The 19,672-nt window shown below is 49.3% G+C and overlaps 1 protein-coding gene across 1 annotated transcript; it reads left to right on the forward strand.

Annotated features, from left to right (window-relative positions):
• Positions 1-542: 542 nt before the first annotated feature.
• On the forward strand, positions 543-5,078 carry CLDN19 (claudin 19; the record flags this gene model as incomplete). Its single annotated transcript, XM_081226142.1, has 5 exons — positions 543-765; positions 2,005-2,169; positions 2,278-2,362; positions 4,148-4,300; positions 5,030-5,078. The coding sequence occupies 5 exons, from the start codon at positions 543-545 to the stop codon at positions 5,076-5,078; spliced, it is 675 nt and encodes a 224-aa protein (XP_081082268.1).
• Positions 5,079-19,672: the final 14,594 nt, after the last annotated feature.

A 19,672-nucleotide genomic window follows, 5' to 3' on the forward strand; every position in this document is an offset into this window, starting at 1 on the left:
TTTTCTTTCTGTCCTGCAGTCAGAGGACAGAAAACCCCAAGGGTCACATCAGCAGTACAAGGGCAAAGTCCATCACCTCAGTGCTGGTGTTTGGGACAGGAATTAGGAGAATTTTAGGGCACCCTTATCAGGCTCCTAAAGGGGTTTCCCTAGGGGAAAGGCCCTGAGGGCCAGCCGGGGGTCACTCCTCCCAGCCCCTCCCTTCTCCATCCCTGGGGAGGGGCACCACCTTGGCCACGCCCCATGCCCCACCCCCCGGGGGCTGGGCAGGAGCTTTGCTGGGGACCTTGCCCTGGCTTAGGGGGCGGCTGTGGGCGGGCCCCTGGCCTTTCCAGCTCGGGCCTCCCCCAGCATTCTAGAGCCTGAAGCCACTGCCTTTGCTGCTGCCACTGCAGGGCTGTCACCTCTCCTTCTCAGCCTCTGACCACCTGCCGCACCCCACCCCCAACCCAGCTGCTCCTGTCACCTGGCCATGACCTCGGCCCCCCCAGGGACCCTGGCCCAGCCCTGAGCCCTGGAACCCCCATCCCCTCCCCTGGGCCATGGCCAACTCAGGCCTTCAGCTCCTGGGCTACTTCCTGGCCCTGGGTGGCTGGGTGGGCATCATTGCCAGCACAGCGCTCCCGCAGTGGAAGCAGTCCTCCTACGCAGGCGACGCCATCATCACCGCCGTAGGCCTCTACGAAGGGCTCTGGATGTCCTGCGCCTCCCAGAGCACCGGTCAGGTGCAGTGCAAGCTCTATGACTCGCTGCTTGCCCTGGAAGGTAGGCCTCATGCCCGCTGGGATGGGGAGGTGGGATATGGGGCTGGGAGGTCCGGAGCAAGCGTTCCCACGGTCTGCCGTCTGCACTGGGCTGCCCTCTCCAGCCCCTGCCTCCCGTGCACTCATGAAGATCCAGGCCAGCCTGGTGCCCTCCTGGGGGCAGGGGCTCTAGGTTCCAGCAGCCATGGGTCCACACGCCAGCTCTGCCACTGTAACCTTGAAGGAGTCACTGACCCTCTCTGTCCTCATCTGGAAAGGGGACTAGGACTTTCACAGGACTCTGGGTCAGAGGTGATGAGTGCCCGGCACTCAGAGGCTCTAAGTCAAGACCCTTCCCTCCATTTCTCTCCATACTCTGCAGACACACTCTGCGCACACACCTACTTGCCAGGCCTGCCACGTAGACAAGTATGCCGGCACTCGGGTACACGTACCCACACGCACAGACACACAGCCACACACGTGTACATGCACGTCCACAGCCAGGCGCTTGGGCACACGGGTGGCTCTCCTCCCCCTGGGGTGTAGGGGTTGAGCCTGACAAGCTGGCTCGTAAACAGGCACCACTGCAGCTCTACCCCTGGCTGGGGGCCGACCCGCCCGCCCTCCGCCCCAGGGCCACACAGGCTTGAGCTGGGCTGCTGTCACGTGGCCCCCGCCACTCTGGACCAGGCAGGTCATCTGGCCTCCCTCAGGGACCCAGATCCCCTGAGCTGCCCCCCAGGCCCGGGACTGACGCCGGCAGCAGGCACACAGCTACCATGGGTGACTCAAAGTGCACAGGGGAAGGTAACTAGAGTCGGAAAGGACAATGGGGGAGGCATCCCTGTCCAAGGGCCAGCCTGGGCTGAGCTGGGCCTCAGACACCCTAGGTCCTCTTTCTGGTGAATCTGAAAGGCCTGAGGAGAAGCTGCCCCCCGCTGCCTGGGAGGGGTGGGCCCCAAAGGGAGGCGCCTGGCCAGAAAGCAGCTGATGGGAGAACTCATACCACACTGTCACCACACACTACCTGGAAGAACCTTCCAGGGAGAGCGAACGGTGGGGTTAAATGGTGAGGCGCAGCCTCCACACTCTGCTCTCACGCCCTGTAGTCACCTGAGCCCTCAGGATCCCCTCACACCTGCTGCAGGTAGTAGCCCAGGAGGAGCGTCCTGCTCTAGCTCCCGCCCCTCCCATCTTGGGCTCCTCCCACCCGCCCACTTCTCCCGCCCCCCCGCTCAGTCCCTCCCGCCCCATCCAGGTCACATCCAGTCAGCGCGAGCCCTGATGGTGGTGGCCGTGCTCCTGGGCTTCGTGGCCATGGTCCTCAGTGTCATCGGTATGAAGTGCACCCGGGTCGGAGATAGCAACCCCATCGCCAAGGGCCGAGTGGCCATCGCTGGGGGTGTGCTCTTCCTCCTGGCGGGTGAGTGCCTGGCTCCTCCTCCATCCTCTTGACCGTGGCAGGTAGCCCCATCCTGGGGGGCCCTCTGGAGGCCAGAGCAGAGCTGAGACCCCCCGACCCTGTCCTTAGGCATCTGCACTTTGACGGCTGTCTCGTGGTATGCCACACTGGTGACCCAGGAGTTCTTCAACCCCAGCACACCCGTCAACGCCAGGTGAGCACCAGGGCATGGCTTGGGCCAGGTAACAGGCTGGGCCTCCCACTCCACCTCTTCTGGGACCACTGGCCTTTGTCCAGCAGGGCACTTGGAGGGGGAAACGGGACGGACGAGCCCCAGGTGCTGTCACTGAGAAGCTCTCTGGAGTGGGGAGCAGCCGTGGCTGGGCCCTGAACGCCACCCCAGTAGCTAAATGCCCTGGCTCTGGATTTAAATCCCAGCTCTGCACGGGCTGGCTGTGTGACTGGCAAGTTCCTTAACCTCTCTGTGCCTGGTTTCCTCCCCTGTAAAAGGCAGCTAGGACCGAGGATGGAGCTCAGTGTGGTTGTGAGGGTTCTGTGAGATGGTGCAGGTGAGGGACTTAGCACAGTGCCTGGGCTGTTATTTCTGTAGGAGGCACAGTGACTTTGGGCCAGAGAGATGAGGCTGGAAAAGTCCTAAGGGCAGATGGCAGAGGGCCTTGCAGCCATAGGAAGGTTTTTTTCTGCGTCCTGGTGTGGAAGGCGGGACAGTCCCTCTGGCTGTGGTGTGCAGAATGGTGGGGAGGGAGCAAGGCCAGTAAGGTGCTGATGAAAGCAGAGAGCTTGGGGCCGGGGGCTAGCAGTGGAGAGTAGACCCAGAGATATTTAGGAGCTAGAGTGGTCAGGACTTGTAAGGCCAGGGTATGGGGGCCGAATAGGGGGCTCTGTGAAGGGCCTGGCCCCTTCCTTACCTCTCAGCTCTTTGGGGAGCAGAGAATGGGATAGTCTCAACCCCAAACACCCAACAGGCCTTGGGCCCTGGGGTGGAGGGAGAATGAGAAAAGAGATGCCTGGGCTGTTGCAGTCGGGAGGGCTCCCTGGAGGAGGCAGCAGAGTGGAGAAGGGGAGGAAATGAAGTCTTCAGGAGTGAGGTTCATTCCCTGGGGCTGGCAGCTCTAGCCATGAAAACCTGCCAAGCAAGCGATAGCTCTGTTCAGAGATGCCACGCTGGCGCTTGCTCCTGTCCCTTCAGCACTCCGCAAGGCTGCCTGAGTTGCAGGTCCTGTGTTGGGCCCTGGGGACATGGATGAATCCGGTGCTGTCTGCCCTCAAGTTGCTCCCCAGGGAGCCAGACAAACGAGGAACTGATCAGCCACCCAGTGAGAGTCAGCGCCAGGCGGCGAGCGGAGGGGTGTCAGGGGAAGCCTTCGGAGAAGGTGGCATCTGAACTGGGCCCTGGAGGCGGAGCACCGGAGGCGAAGCACCGGAGGCGAGACGCTCCGGCAGGGGGCGCCTCGTGCAAAGGCACAGAGGTGGGGAGATCCGGGCGCTGCCGACGGGGCGCCGGGCTGGCCCGCTAGGCTTGTGCGTGGAGAGGCCGGAGTGCCAGGTGGAGCCAGCGGAGGAGACTGGCCTTCTCCAGAGGGCGGCGGGAGCCCGGCGGCAAGTTCCGTGGGCCAGACCGTGACCGAGAGTGGTGGCAGGACTACCCCGCTCCTCCTCTCCCCGACGGGCCTGGCGGGCCCCCCCACGCCCCCTCATCTGGCCGGAGGAGGAAAGGGGCTCGAGGCTGCGCGGAGCAGCCCAGCCTGAGCTGGGTCGCCCCGGGTGGTGTTGATGTGCTTGGGCAGGGGCGGGAGGAAGGATGAGCGCTCATCCCAACTTACCGGGCGAGTCCGAGGACGCTTGTGAGGCCCCAGCCTCAGCTCGCCACGTCCAGCCCGCCCTCTGCTCTGCCAGGGCGGAGGCCGGGAGCCCCCGGGGGAGGACGGGACGGGGCGGGGGCGCAGGCACACCTGATGGCGTCCTCCATCCCTTGCAGGTACGAGTTTGGTCCAGCCCTGTTTCTGGGCTGGGCCGCCGCCGGCCTGGCCATGCTGGGCGGCTCCTTCCTCTGCTGCACGTGCCAGGAGCCCGAGAGATCCAACAGCAGCCCGCAGCCCTACCGGCCCGGCCCCTCGGCGGCTGCCCGAGAGTATGTCTGAGCCCCGCGCAGCATCCGCCGGCCCCTGCCAGCACCCCGGGCGGGGCCAGGAGGGTGCAGGGTGTCCCCCCAGCTCGGTTAGGCTCTGAGCTACTTGTCCCCAACCCAGGCACCCACTCTGCGCTCTGAGACTCAGACCCAGACACTCAGAGAGAGGTGGGAGGCAGGCCCCAGCCCTCAGGTGCACACACATGGCCGGCACAGGTGCAAGCACGGGCACGGACCTGTCCACACCCCGGCCAGCTGCAGTCCCTTTCACGACCACTTATTTACTCACTGACAGGCTATGTGAGTGTCTTCTCTGTGCTGGGCCTCGAGGACACAGCAGTAAAGACAAGCTGGGTGCCCAGTGCCGTGGGGTGACCAGAGCCCATCGCCTCCCCCGGCCCATGGGCTCCTCACAGCAACCCCACAAAGGAGGCAGTGCCAGGGGACCAATGTCCCCGATTTACACACGAGGAAACAGGTTCAGAGAGACCAGGAGGCCTGGCCCCGCTGCCTCTGAATTCAGGTCTCGCAGTATGCCTAGCGCTGCATGGACACCCACACAGATGGCTAAGGCAGGCCATGTCACCCCTGCCCTGGACATGGGCCCCAGTGGGGCTGCTGTGAGCCGCAGTGGCCAGTCCCTGGGTCCGTGCCTGAACCCCATAGCCCCTGCCACTCCCCACTGCCTGCTGCTCCCCCCGCTAACCAGCTCTCCTCTCTTTTGACTTTCAGACCAGTTGTTAAATTGTCTGCCTCCACCAAGGGCCCCCTGGGTGTGTAATGTCCAGGTTCCCCAGCCTGGCTCTGTCCCCCTGCCACACCTAGACCGGGTGTTTGGTATCTTTTGGAAAGAAAAGTGAACGTCCAGCCCTGAGTGTGGTGTCATTTGATCTGTCCCTGGTATGATGAGGGTGGGGCCTGGCTCAGAGAGGTCAGAGCTGGTCCCTGGGGTCCTTGGGCACAGAGGGAGACAGATCCAGTGTGGGTTACACAGCACATCCAAGCTGATCAGGAACCTCCCTACCTGTCCTTGGGCTGGCACCAGGACCTCCTTGATTGGAGACCCCCAGTCAAGGGAAAATTAACCCAGATCAGCCCCTGCCCTCATGCTCAGGCCTCTTCCATCCCAGACATCCTCCCGGGACCCTGAGTCTCTCTCTGGCATCTTCCCTCTGTCTCTCCTGACTGGAAAGAGCTGTCCCTTGCCTTCCCCTACCCTCCTCAGCCAGCTCTGTCCTGGCTTCCTCCACCACCTGTCCTGGGACATCTCCCACCAAGTCACCAGATCCTAAGGACACAGCTCAGCCTTCTCCCCTGACGTACCTCTGAGAGGTGAAGTCAGACAAGATGATTATCGCACATGCACTCTCCAGGGGAAGGTAGGGGTGGGAGGGGAGAAGCAGATGGCAGAGCTGCTGTGGGATCATCCACAGGCGCCCCAGCGTGGCAGCGGCTGCACGTACACAGGGGCGTCTCAGGGGCTGGAGGGGGTGGGCACCTGAGCCCCGCCCCCTGGGGCTATGAGCAAGAACTACAGAAGAGTGTCTCTGGGTGCCTGAGGCTCTGAAGCAGCGGTTCTCGGCTCTGGGTGCGCACATTTGAGTCACCTGGGGAGCTGATGCCTAGCTCACCCCCCACCCCAGGCGTCCCAACCTAATGGGACTGAGGTGGACCTGGGCATCTGAGGCCAGCAGCACTGAGGGCACTTCTGTGAGGCCTGAAGTTTGGGGCTGGGGGGGCCACATTTCTTGCCCCTCGGAGGGGGTCTCATGTACAAGAAGAGGCGGGACAGACAAGAGGAAGCCCGTTTCCCTCTGCCTTTCCTGGGACCAGGCCGTTTCATGAGGTCCACACACCCTCTCAAGAAATAAACCCCTTTTGGCTGAAACAATTGTGCGTTTGATTTCTGTCACACACAGCCAGAAGAGCCCAGACTAATGCCAAATTTGGAACCTAGAAAGTGAGCGTCGCAGTGAGGGCTCCTGTTCCAGGTGTCGCTGAGCAGGTGGGGTGTGGAGCCCAGAGGCTGGCCTCTCTGTCCCAGGCGGGGGATTGGGACGCCCTCACTATCTGGTCAGGAGCGGTTGGCTGGGAAACCACGTGTCATCTCTTGCGGTTCAGGGACCACCAGAGGCTTGGGACTTGGTAGGAAAATGTCGGGATAGAGTGTGCTGGCTGCTTCAGAGATAGGCTGTGAGAGAGACAAGCTCTGGGCCAGCGGGCAGCATGAAGGCAGGGTGGAAACAAGCTTCCGTGTGATCCTTCGTGAAGAGAAGACTTTTGTGGCTATGGCCAGAGATTGGAGAGCTGGAGAGTCAGCTGACCACTCACAACCCAATCAGTACACTGATTAACAACGGAATGGGATCCTGGCAATGGGAGGATGCCTGGGAAAAGTTAGAGTTTGCAGCTAGAAGAGTTTGGGAGGCCTGATCCCCTCCCCCCTGCCCCCGGTCTCTCCTCTTTCAAATGTCTACATCACGGTCACCTCGGCTGACCACCTGTGACAGGGCCAACTGTCCAGCTCTCCTGTTTCCTGTCCCAGTCTCAAGGCTACAGGGCTGAGAGGAGACCCAGGAAGGTGGGTCAAAGGACATGATCCTAAAGCTTGTGCTGTTGTTTATTAGCAGAGTTCCTCCAAGAATGAAATTGGCAAGCCATAAAAGACGGTTTGGGGAGGGATATACCTGTGCCCTCAGCCCCGAAGGAAAGCCCAAGTACCGTGGCAACAGGTGTTCAGCTAAGGGGAGTGAACTGGGAGCTGGAGCAGCTGACCAGCGCACTCATCTATTGCCTGAACCTGAGAATATGGATAGGAACTGAATATCAGATGATGTCAAGGAATTATGGTTAATTTTGGGTTATATGTATTGTTCACTTTATGTGATAACGACACTGGTTATTATTTTTTTAAGCCTTGTCTGTCAGAGGTGCACACTGAAACAATATAATGGCTGGATTTGCTTTAAAATACTCTAGGAATAGAAAGGTCAGGGGCAGGAGAAATTATAAAATAAGATTGGTAAATGCCAGTGGTACTTTGGGGTTTACTCCGCTCTTCTGTGCGCGTGTGTGCGTGTGTGTGCACAAATGAAAAAAATCTAAAGGTTAAAAATACATCTAAGTTTTACTGGTTGTATAATTTAGTATCCTCCCTGCTGACCACTGGAATAAAGGTGATGAATAGAGACTCTTGCTACTCAGAGCACAGTTCTCCAACCACAGGATTTGCATCCCCTGGAAACTTGTTAGAAATAAAGAATCTCAGGCCCCACCCCAGACTAGGTGAAACAGATTCAGCATTTTAAGTAGACCTCCAGGTGACTCCTACACATACTGAAGTTTGGGCTAGGGAGAGCTGTGTGTTGCTTCTCCTTTTCTAGATTGTAACTGAGAATTGCAACTGAGCTACCATTGAATACTGGATATAATGAAAGTGGTTCAATTTAAGATTTTGCCTAGAGTTGGCCAAGCTTATGGGGAACCACAACGAAACCTGATCCAGGCAACACTGGACATGGAGAATGGACAACACCCAAAGCAGTGCTTCCTGACCTTTTCTCCTCACAGAGCACATAAAAACAATATTTAATTCAATTTATGAGACTACTGCAGGCAGTTTTATTCTGGACACCAGTCTTGTTGAAAACAACTAAAAATGTGGAGGAAACTGATTCACTTTGCTGTACAGCAGAAATTAACACAACATTGTAAATCAACTATACTTCAATAAAATTTTTTTAAAAAGAAAAAAAAATGTTGAGGAAAGGGTAAACAATTCTTCAAAGCATCAAAGGGCTGACACAATGCTATGGAATCACAGAGTCAAAACCTGAAGCACTGCCTCTCGCTCTCTGTGCAGTAGCCCATGTGGTCACCACAAAGCTGAAGAGTCCTTGGCTGGCAGGGTCAGAGATTAGTTACATATAAGGGGATTGAACAAATAAGTAAATACACTGAAAATAATGGGAGCCAGGCTTCTCATTGTCAGAGAACGGATTTACAAAGATGGAAACGAGGAAGACTAGAATAAATCTTGTGGAGTTGGATTGGAATTGGAGGTATCTGGATGAACACGCAGCTTTTTATATATGTAGATAAATGTAGAAATAGATATAGTTGTGTGTGTATGTACATGGGTGCGATATACATACACAGAGCCTTCTGAAACCATGGATGTGGACCTGGAAAGATGGAGAGCCGACTGCACCACATTACTTTATATAAGGGACTTGAGCGTCCAGGGATTTTCGGTGTGGTTGTGGTTGGTGGGGGAGGGGGCTGGGCGTCCTGGAACCAATCCTCCATGGGTGCTGAGGGTCGACTGTACATATGTCTGTGAGCTCTATCCCCTAGACAGGCCAAGAACAATGAGCCCCAGGGGCAAACCCATATCTTGATTTCTGAATACCATTCTCTACTAAAAGGTAGCAGAACTCTGGGGAGAAATGGCTGATTCGAGGGCTGGGGTAAGGAAAGTACAAAATAAACTTGGATCATCTCGTTCCAGAAAGTAAGAACGTGCTCAAGGAATGATGGTGACATGTCTAAAGGATACAGAAGCCAGACGAAAGGGGTTCCCTCTGGCTTTATCTGAAACGATTTGAGTATCAAAGTAAATAATAACAGTAATGGGTTTTTTTTTTGTGTGTGTGTGTGGTATGCGGGCCTCTCACTGCTGTGGCCTCTCCCGTCGCGGAGCACAGGCTCCGGATGCACAGGCTCAGCGGCCATGGCTCACGGGCCCAGCCGCTCCGCGGCACGTGGGATCCTCCCAGACTGGGGCACGAACCCGTATCCCCTGCATCGGCAGGCGGACTCTCAACCACTGCGCCACCAGGGAGGCCCCCAGTAATGGGTTTTAACTCCATGAATAAAAAAATAAGAATCCACTAGTCCATATTGATATAAATAAATAAATAAGTGGGTAAGAAGAAAAAGCTCTACAGTAAAATTCCAAGTAATATGAGTAATTTATTAACTAAGAAGTACAACATATTTAACTTTGCAGTGATGAACATAGCAGGCATATCTTAAGTGATAAGAGTTAACACCACCTGTAATCGGACAAGACAAAACTGTGTGTCCCTTGATATAATGCACTGAGAAGAATACAGCATCCTTTATATGATATTCCTGCTAAAGGTGCATAAACTGAGTCTACTTAAGATGGACAAATACAAATTGAGGTTATTCTACAAAATAACTGCCAGCACCCTTGAACACTGTCAAAGTTAGGAAAGACAGCAAAGACTGAGGAGACTGAAGAGATATTACAGCTACAGGCACTGAATGATCCTGGATTGGATTCTGGGCCTATAAGGGACATTCTTGGGACAACCAGTGAAATTTGAATGGTGTCTGCGGTTGAGATGATAGTACTATGTCAAAGTCAGTTCACTGTGAACAGGACGTTGTCCTTGTATTTTAGGGAACCACACTCAAGTACTAGAAGAATAATGAGGCATCAGGAAAAAAATATGCATAAATACACATGAAGAAAGAGTCACAAGGCAAATCGTTGCAGTATAATATTAATTGGGCAATCTAAGTGAAGGGCATGCAGGAATGCTTTGACCTAGTCTTGCAATTTTTCTCTAAAGTTTGAAATTATCTCAAGATTGAAACTTTTTTTTTTTTGGCTGTATGTGGGCCTCTCACTGTTGTGGCCTCTCCCCTTGTGGAGCACAGGCTCCGGACGCCAGGCTCAGCGGCCATGGCTCACGGGCCCAGCCGCTCCACAGCATGTGGGATCTTCCCGAACCGGGGCACGAACCCGTGTCCCCTGCATCGGCAGGCGGACTCTCAACCACTGCGCCACCAGGGAAGCCCAAGATTGAAACTTTTTTTTTAAAAAGTCTAAGGGAAAGCTAGAATACTGGAAAGCCACTCTTCTAAGAGGGCACTTGAAAATGCCTCCAAAGATGGAGATGGAAATGAAAGCTTTGAACTCACCTATGATGAAAACAAACAAAATCTTTATTTCACCTTCATTTTTGAGAGATGATTTTGCTGGGTATATAATTCTGGGTTGACTTCTCCCATCCTTTTCAGTACTTAACAGATGTCACGCTAGTGCTTTCTAGCTTACGTAGTTTTTAAATGAAAACCCTGCTGTAGATCTTAGTTTTGCTCCTTTGTTTCTCTCTGGCTGCTTGTCATATTTTCTCCATCCCTGGTTTTCAGAAGTTTGACCATGAAGTGCCTGGGTGTGTTTTTGCCTCTGTGTTCATTTTGCTTGGGGTTTTCTGAGCTTCCCGGATCTGTGGTTTGTTACCACAGACTTTGGAAAATTTGAAGCCATTATTTTCCCAAACATTTCTTCTGCTACATTTTTCCTGTCTTCATCTGCTACTTCAGTCACATGCTTGATATCGTGTCACAGCTCTTCAATAGTCTGTTCTGTTTTTTCCATGTTTTTCTCTGTTTCGTTTGTCTAATTTCTACCAACTTATCAAGTTCATGACTTTTTCCTCTGCTGTGTCATCACTTGATAAGCACATCTAACCAATTCCTCATTTCTGATGATAGTGGGCTGCTGATACCTTGTGCTTACTTTGAGACCTGGAATCCAGAGTTTTTCTTAGTGTTCCTGAGCTTCAGCATTCAACACTTCCTGCATGCCTGCACAAGAGGGAATCTGCCTCCATGCTCTTGCCCCTTCCCCAGCAGCAGCTTGCCCTTGCTCGCTTTATGACGCAAGGCTCATGTTGGTGGCAGGGAGTTTTTCTCAGTTCTGCTTCAGCCTTAGTCGTAGACAGGCCCTGTGCACATGAGCATCTGAACTCTGCCTTGTAATGACAGTGGGGCTTGCGGGGGAGGGAGTTTCCTGCCCTCCCATCAGGCAGCAGACTTCTGTTTTGTATCTATTCAGGACCCTAGTAATGGGTTTCCTACTTTTCTCTAGTGTCAGGCAGCTTTTACTTCTCCCCCATCTCAGAGGTAGGCAGCCTTGGTTGGTTTAGGACTTCTTTCTTTGCTTTTCATTCCTTTTTTATCTCCTAATATTCCAAATGGGATCATTATCTTCGGCTTGTTAGTGCAGATCTGTTGCTTGTGAATGTTCTCCATTTTTGTCTCAAAATGTCTTTTTTTCATCTTCATATCCTACTGTGTATAGAATCCTAAGTTGACAATTATTTTCTTTCACGTTGCTGAAGATATCATTTTACTACTCTGAAACTGTAATTTTACTATTTTCTGGTATCCATTGTTTCTGTTGAGGAATGAAATAGCTTAAATGTCTCTCCTCTGAAAGTAATTTTTTTCCCCCTGATTCCTTGTAATATATCCTCTTTTGCTTTTTAAAAAAAAAATTGTGGTACAATTTTTGATGTGTTTAGATGTGGATTTCTTTTTATTTAACCTCTTTGGGATTCTTGACTCTTTCTTTTGGTGTTTCCCCCTCTCCCCCCCCCCCCCAGTCATTTCTGACTGACTCTCAGCCATTATCTCTTCAATTTTCTCATTTTTTCTTTCTTCTGTGACTCCAGTTACAGACTGGTTGATTTTCTTACTATATTCTCTATCTCTTAGGTTTTAGCCTCTATTTTCCACATTTTTTATTTTCTGTACTTCATTACAGATGATTTCCTTCAACTATCACTCAGTTAACGAATTTTATTTTATTTATTATTTTTTTGTTTTATTTTTTGGCCACGCTACGTGGCTTGCACGACCTTAGTCCCCCGACCAGGGATGGAACCCAGGCCCTTGGCAGTGAAAGCACTGAGTCCTAACTACTGGACCACCAGGGAATTCCCTAATTTTGTCTTCAACTGTGTTTAATCAGCTTCTGAACCTGTCCATTGATTTCTTTGGTGTATTGTATTTTTATGTTCTCAGATTTCCACCTGGTTAATCTTTTAAAATCTGCTGTGTCAATTTAAACAGTCTCTGGTTCCCTTCTTTATTAGTTTGCCAGGACTGCTACAACAGATTACCATACTGGTAATCTGGCTGGCTTAAACAACAGAAATTTATTTTCCCACCTTCTTGGAGGCTGAAAGTTCATGATCTAGGTGTCAGAGTTGGTTTCACTCTGAAGCTTCTCTCTTTAGATTGTAGAAGGCTTTCTTCTTCTGGTGCCTTCATGGTCCTTCCTTGTGTGTGTCCATGTCTTAATCTCCTCTTCTTATACGGACATAAGGTATATTGGATTAAGCCTCACCTCAGTGATCTCATTTAACCTTACCTCTTTAAAGACTCTATGGCCCAATAAGTCACATTTGGCAGTACTGGGGTTAGGATTTAAAAACATGAATTTGGGTTTGAGAGGGTCACAATTCAGCCCATAACACCTTCTAAAATGTTCAAGTTTCTCCCTTTATCTAATGAACATAGTAAACATAGTTGCTTTACATTCTGTGTCTGATATTTTTGGTATTTGGGCTTCCTGTGGGTCTTTTTCCATTGTCTGCTGTTTCTGCTGGTCCTTGTTCATGATGACTTGTTTCCTTGTAGACCCAGTTATCTTTGAATATATGCTTGATTTGGCACTTGGAAAATATCTGTAGAAATAATTCAAAGCCTAGGATTATATAATTTTCCACAAATAATATTTTATTTGCTTTAGCTTGGTGCCTGGGGTCGGGGGAGTGGAACCAGCAATTCAGGATCACCTTTAACCAAGTTTAGGGCTTGAGATTTCTGGGCCCCCACCTGACTCCAAGTCAGGTTGCAATCTATGTGAGGGTTGGTTTAATTTACTACCACGGTACAACCATTCAAAGTCCTCCACTCAAATCATGGGGTAGTGTACAAGGGTTTGCACAATTGGTGGGCCCAGACTCCAAATTTTTCCCTCTAGCACAGTACAGCTGCCTCTTCCAGACCAGCAAACATTTAAACTTCCAGATCAGCTGACAATCAGTGGGTAAGAGCTTTTATAGGTGAAGGGAGGGGGCTACTTGCAGAAACAGCACAGTCAGCCCTGACAGTCATCTTGAAATTGGCCATCAAGAGCAATGGTCTGATCAGCGTCATCTTATTAAGTATAGTTAGTCTTCAGTTCCAGGGTCGGTTTCTTCCCATTTCCCTGAGGCCAGTTCTTGGAATTGTGGCAGCTTACGTTATTTGCCTAGTGTTCTTGGCAGTCTTCAGCAGAAGAGTTGGTCCAACGTTACCAGAAGTGGAAGAGTCATCTTGTCAGAGTGCCCCCACATAATTTTAGAATACATTTAAAAATTATTACTCAAGTAGAACATTTTTATTATTTCCTGTTCTGTAAAAGTGATTGTTCATGACAATCAAAATTAACAAAAAAATATTAGATGTTAAAATACCACAGTTGGTTTAAAATTATTGTATCACTTCCTTTTTTAAAAAATTTAAGTTTTAATTTAAATACATACTCCAAAAATTGTATAATGAGCACATGAATCTTGCTTTGTGATATTTTTACAAAAATGGGAAAGAAAGATGATGTACAAATGAAAAAGCCTTTAAATATTGGTTGTTTCCACTAAAGTTTTTCTTCCTTAGGCCATCTAACTTCCCTTTGTACAGAATCTGACAATCACTGTAAGACCCTAAAACTATTGAATAGTTTTGTTTCAAGCCTACTCTTCTCTATATCTTTCCTCAGCATCTTTACCATCATGTTTCAATTTTTCATTGTGGTACAATACACATAACAAAATTTACTGTCTAAACCATTTTAAAGTGTACAGTTCAGTGCTATTAAGTATATTCATATTGTTGTGCAAACATTGTTACCACCCATCTCCAAAATTCTTTCCATCTTGCAAAACTGAAATTCTATACCTATTATGCAATAACTCTTCATTACCACTATTCTATTTTCTGTCTGCGATTTTGTCTAATCTAAGTACCTCATATAAATGGAATCATACGGAATCTGTCCTTTTGTGATATGTTGGATATAGGATTCTTGGATGACAGTTTTTTCTTTTAGCATTTTTAATATATCAGCTACTGCCTTCTGCCTCCAAAGTTTCTGAGAAATCTTCTGATAATCTTATTGAGAATCCCTTGTATGTAATGAATTGCTTTTTTCTTGTTGATTTCAAGATTCTTTGTCTTTTTCTTTTGACAGTTTGTTTTTAGTATGTCTTGGTGTGGGTCTTTTTTAGTTCATCTTGGAGTTTGTTAAGCTTCTTGTATGGTTATATTCACATATTCCATCAAATTTTGGACATTTTCAGCCATTATTTTTTCAGACATTCTCTTTGCCCCTTTTCCTCCTCCTTCTGGAACTCCCACAATGTATGTGTCTGTCAGTCTGCTTGATGGTGCCCCACAAAGTCCCTTAGGCTCTGTCCACCTTTCTTCAAATTTTTTTGTTTCTCAGACTCAATAATTTCCATTCTCCTATCTTCAAGTTCACTGATTCTTTCTGCTGCCTGCTCAAATCTGCCTTTGAGTCCCTTTAGTGAATACTTTCAGTTATTGTAATTTCCAGCTGTAGAACTTTTTGGTTTCTTTTTATGTTTTCTATCTTGTTACTGGTATTTTTTTCATTTATACTTTGTTTACTTGACTTTCTCCACATCTTTCTTTAGTTCTATGAGCATCTTCAAACATTTGTTCTAAAATCCTTGTCTAGTAGATCTGCCACTAGGTCATTCTCAGGGATAGTTTCTGTTGGTTTATTTTCTTTCCTTTGGACAATATTTTCCTTTTTCTTTGTATGCCTTATTTGTTATCGTTAAAAACTTGACACTGAATCTAAAATGTGGTAACCCTGGAAATCAGGTTGTCTCTCTTCTCCAGAGTTTGCTGTATTGTTTTGTCTCTTTTGCTCTAGGCTGTCCCTGGGCCATCAGCTTGAGGTGTAAATTTAAGGTATTTTCAGGTCTCTTCTCAGTCTGTGCATGTGCAGCGACTTTCTAATTTCCCCCATATATGTGATTGCTTTTGATTGTCCTAGTCTTTAATGTCTGGCTCGCAAAAGGGGAAAAAGACTAAAATGAAGAGGCGGTAGGCACCAGCCATTTATATCCCCTGAAGTCACTTCAGCTGGAGGGGAGGGGCTTGCAAAAGCAGGGGTAAGTGCAACAATGGCTGCTGTGTTTGCATCTCCTTCAACAGAAGCAGCTTAGTCAGAAAACAGAGCCCCAGTATTTGGGGGATGGGGTCCTTATTGCTCACCCTGGCTGCTGCAAGATATGTGCAAGGTGCTCCAGGAACATGTGCGTGACTGCCTGCCATGGGGCTGAGCTGGGTGGGGGATGGGTAGCCTCAGCTGAACTAAGAGCTAAAATTCCCCAAATTAATCTCAATTTACTATAAGTCTTCCCTGGATGTTGCAAGCCTTCAATAGACTCCACAGCACCAAAATACTTACATCAGACCAATATTACCTGTGTACTGGTTGTTGAAGTTAGGGGGACGGATTCCTGGTGCTTCATATGCAGCCATCTTCCCAGAATCCTTACCTCCTTACTTTTCTGTGATGCTCATGATGTTAGTCTGGGTTCTCGAGTAGACTCCCAAATAGGATTAAAATGCAAGGATTTTATTAGGGAAACACCTTTCAAAAAATAGGGGAGGGAGCTAGGGGAGCCATCAAGCCTAAGTGAAGGAATATTGGGTAGCAGAATCATAGACTACCATGCAGCCTAAGGGAAGTTTGGCAAAGGCCATCATGGGTGTCCTCGAGCCAAAGTTGGCTGTCAGAGGAGTTCCATGTCTTCCAGGAACAGGACTGCTTTAGAATCTCTGCTGAGCCTACTCCTTGGCTTGGGAGCACTTGGAAAGCATGGCCACAGGACAAACGTGGTAGATTTCAGAGCAAAGCATCTTGGATCAATTATATTATCTGTAGTTAGAGATCTACAAGTCATAATCTCATGGCCACCACAATTTCAGTTTACAATTTTCAGAGCTCTTATCTAAGTTGATCCTTAAAATATTCCTGTAATAAGTCAACATTTACTGAGCACTAACGAAATGTAAGGTATTTTCACTTAATCTTTGCAATAAATTTAGGGAGCAGGTACTATTTCTCTTTAAGATTTTAAAAGCTCATCCTCCCCTGCATTTGGATTAGGCAGTTTGATGGTGGGATCCAGGAATCTGTTGATTTTCTTGTGGGTGGTCCACAGACCTTACTTTGAGAAACACTTCAATGTTCAGTACTCAATGTGGTAGCTCCAAATGGAAGCTCTGGGGGTGAAGTTTCACTGGCAGGACTGGAACTCAGGTTTTCTGACTCAAAATCACTTTCCATCCTGGTGTCTCAAATCTATGAAAATTGAATTTTATGCAAAGGGTAAATGAGGCATTTGGTTGCACTATAATCATAAAGCTCTTCTTGGTTGGCTCCTTTTCCCTCAACCCCACATAAACATGTCTCATCCTAAAAGACCCTTCCCTCAGATTTATCTATCTCTGGAGTGACCAGAACTCCCATTCTGGTCATTCTAGGGCAGTCCTTTCATCCCAGTGTAATTGACAACCAAATCCCTTTCACTCTCAAGAGCATCCTAGTTAGCTAACACATAAATTATATGGTCTAACATAACTAGTTTATCTGCTCTTCCAGCAGCAGCCCTTGCTTCCTTCATCCCACTTCCCAACTTCGACACAGAGTTTTTACTCTGTACTCTTTCGTTACAGATCCTGGGATATAGCAGAACAAACAAACAATCTCTGCCCTGAAGATTACTGTCTAGCAAAGACAGAAAATATGCAATTTTGATTAGCAAATGATTATATATATTATGGAGAACAATCAAGCAGGGGAAGGTAGTCAAGAGATCTGGACATGGAGGGGGCTGCTATTTTAAACAGAGTGGTCAGGGAAGGCTTTCCTATTCCTTCCCCAAAATAACAGAGGGAGAACGCCATTTATACTAGTGTTCTCTGGGGAAACAGTCTTCCTGTCAAGAGGCAGAAGTGTAAAGGCCTTGAGGTGGGAATGTGCTGGCACATTCAAGGAAGAGGCCTGTGAGGTTGGGAGTAAATCAGGGGGAAAGCAGTGCAAGTGGGAGTGGGACAAATGGGGACACACTGTGAAGCCTCTTGCGGGATGCTGGCTTTTGTTCGTAAGAAAGAATAGAAACCTCTAAGGTTTTGAGCAGAGAAATGACCCAAAGTCTGACATGGCTTTTAAGAGGACAGACACCCTGGCTGCTATGTTGAGGACTGGAGAGGGCTGGGACAGGAAAAGGAAGGTAGCAGGGAGCTCACCTAGCAGGTACTACAATAATCCAAGTGAGAGATGACACAGGTCTGGACCCATGTGGACAGAGGTGGTGAGAAGTGGTCAAATTCTGGATATAGCAAAGGCAGAATCAACAGGGTTTGCAGACCCATTGGATGTGGAGTGTTCTAAAAAGTGAGAAGTTGGGATAGACTCTGAGGGTTTTGGCTGGGACCTGTAAGGATGAACTGGCTGTTGCTGAGATGGGGAAGGCTGTGGGAGGAGCAGCCCTAGTCACCCCTCAACCTGCTGAGTCTGGGGCCACCCCTCTCCACAGGGCTGCTCTCACCCTTAGTCTCCCTGTCACTAAGCCCAGTGGACACTTCAGCCTCCACCTTCTTGGACCTTTTGGTTTTGATGCCAGCTGAATCACTTTGTTCTCTAGGGTTCTGTGACGTCCCCCTTCCTGGATTCCCCACATCTCTGGGCCTCCACAGATGCTCTGATGTGATTTCCTCCATGACCACAGCTTTCAATAGCCACCTGATGAGCATCAAACCTACACCTCACTCCTTAGTTCCAAATCTGCTTCCCACATACTCCCTATGGATGCTCCAGATACCTCAAATTCTGTATATCTGAATCCCCTTTGTGCATTCTCTACTCCAGCAAGTGGCACCATCTGTATCACCACTCTGCAGTCAGGCCCCCTTCTTCCCGCTTCCTCACTCCACATTCAACTAGTCACCTCAATCTGTCAACCCCATTTCCGAGAACATCTCAAATTTGATGTTCTTTCCTACTGCCTTATCTATGGTCTCATCTTATCTGGACTTCTATAGCAATGTCCAAATTGGCCACTCCTTTGTCCCAGAGTAATCTAAAATGAAAATCATTCTATTTAAAAATCACCCACAGAAATTCCCTGGTGGTCCAGTGGTTAGGACTCCATGCTTTCACTGCTGAGGGCCGGGGTTTGATCCCTGGTCAGGGAACTGAGATCCCTGCAAGTTGCACCTTGCCAAAAAGGTATAAAAAAAACCCCATCCAGATCCCCTATCACCAGCTTCTCAGCCCAGACAGAAGGGCTGTATAGCTGGCTGCCCCGAACCAGTAACAAGTACTAAAACATCACTTGGATAAGGTGTGTGAATATTGTGCAAGTTGACTCACTTCTTTGTATCATTTATGCCTTTAAAACCAGGCAGCCAGACTGACGGGATGTAAGCAGCCCTTCCAATATCTGAGGCACCATTCAGAGCAGGGAGAGGCAGAATTCCTAACAAAAATGCTCCTTCCCCAGCCACAAGCCAGCTTACCAGCCTTCGTGCCAGACTAATCCTTCCACTAGCAGAACCTCAGGCCTAAGCCTGTCACGGGCTACACTTGCCTGTTCATCTCTACCAGATTCCCATTCACTGCCACTACAGTTCCCATTAGCTCTCCCCTGCTCCTCATCGACCCAACACTGCTCCCCCTTCCCAAACCCTCCATTGTGACCTCTGGGTTCAGTCACCTCTGGGTTCAGCTTTTTCTCTGAATGTTCTCTTACTCTATCTCTAACCAGACTCCTGCCTAGGATGCTACTTCCCTTGGAGCCCTTTCGGTGATGATTCTTTTCTTCTTCAACACCAAGTACTGTGGTGTTTGGTAGTGGGCTAAGTCTATTACACCACTGCCACTTCTAAACACAAATTTTCTTGAAGTCCATGCTTTCAAGCTAAGCCCACTATCCAGCAACCCAAAGGCCTCAAAAGCTGGCCAGAATGATCCAGAATTAGTCTCTAGACAGCAGTCATTAACTATTCCACAAAGGAAGCCAAAGGGCATTTTAATAAGACATTATAAAACAAGAGCCAGAACAGGCTTAGGTTACAAGGGTGCTGAGAACAAAATGAATGTCACTGACCTCTATGTTCTTTAAGCAGACTTCACACAAGCATTCCATTATTTGTGGGTACCGTCTCCAGTGCCCAAGCAAAGGAGCTGTGTTAACCGAGTACACCAGTCTCTGTGGCAGGCATCTGATAAACTAAGGTGGGTATCCTTCAATCCACAGGCTGAAGTAACTCACAGTAGGGCACAAATAAATAGCTTCCAAGGATTAGAGTCCAGTTAGTCTCCACTAGACCACGCCCTCTCTCTTCTCCTTTACCACTGCCTCCCAGTAAAAACAGCTCACAGAAAGGAAAATGGCCAGATTACCATAGGAAACTTTCTAATTTTCAGTACGGGCCCACAGGCATGCTACTCAATAAAGGATTACA

This window comes from Mesoplodon bidens, assembly GCF_964165515.1.
Source record: "Mesoplodon bidens genome assembly, chromosome: 2".
In the NCBI taxonomy this organism is placed as follows: Eukaryota; Metazoa; Chordata; class Mammalia; order Artiodactyla; family Ziphiidae; genus Mesoplodon; species Mesoplodon bidens.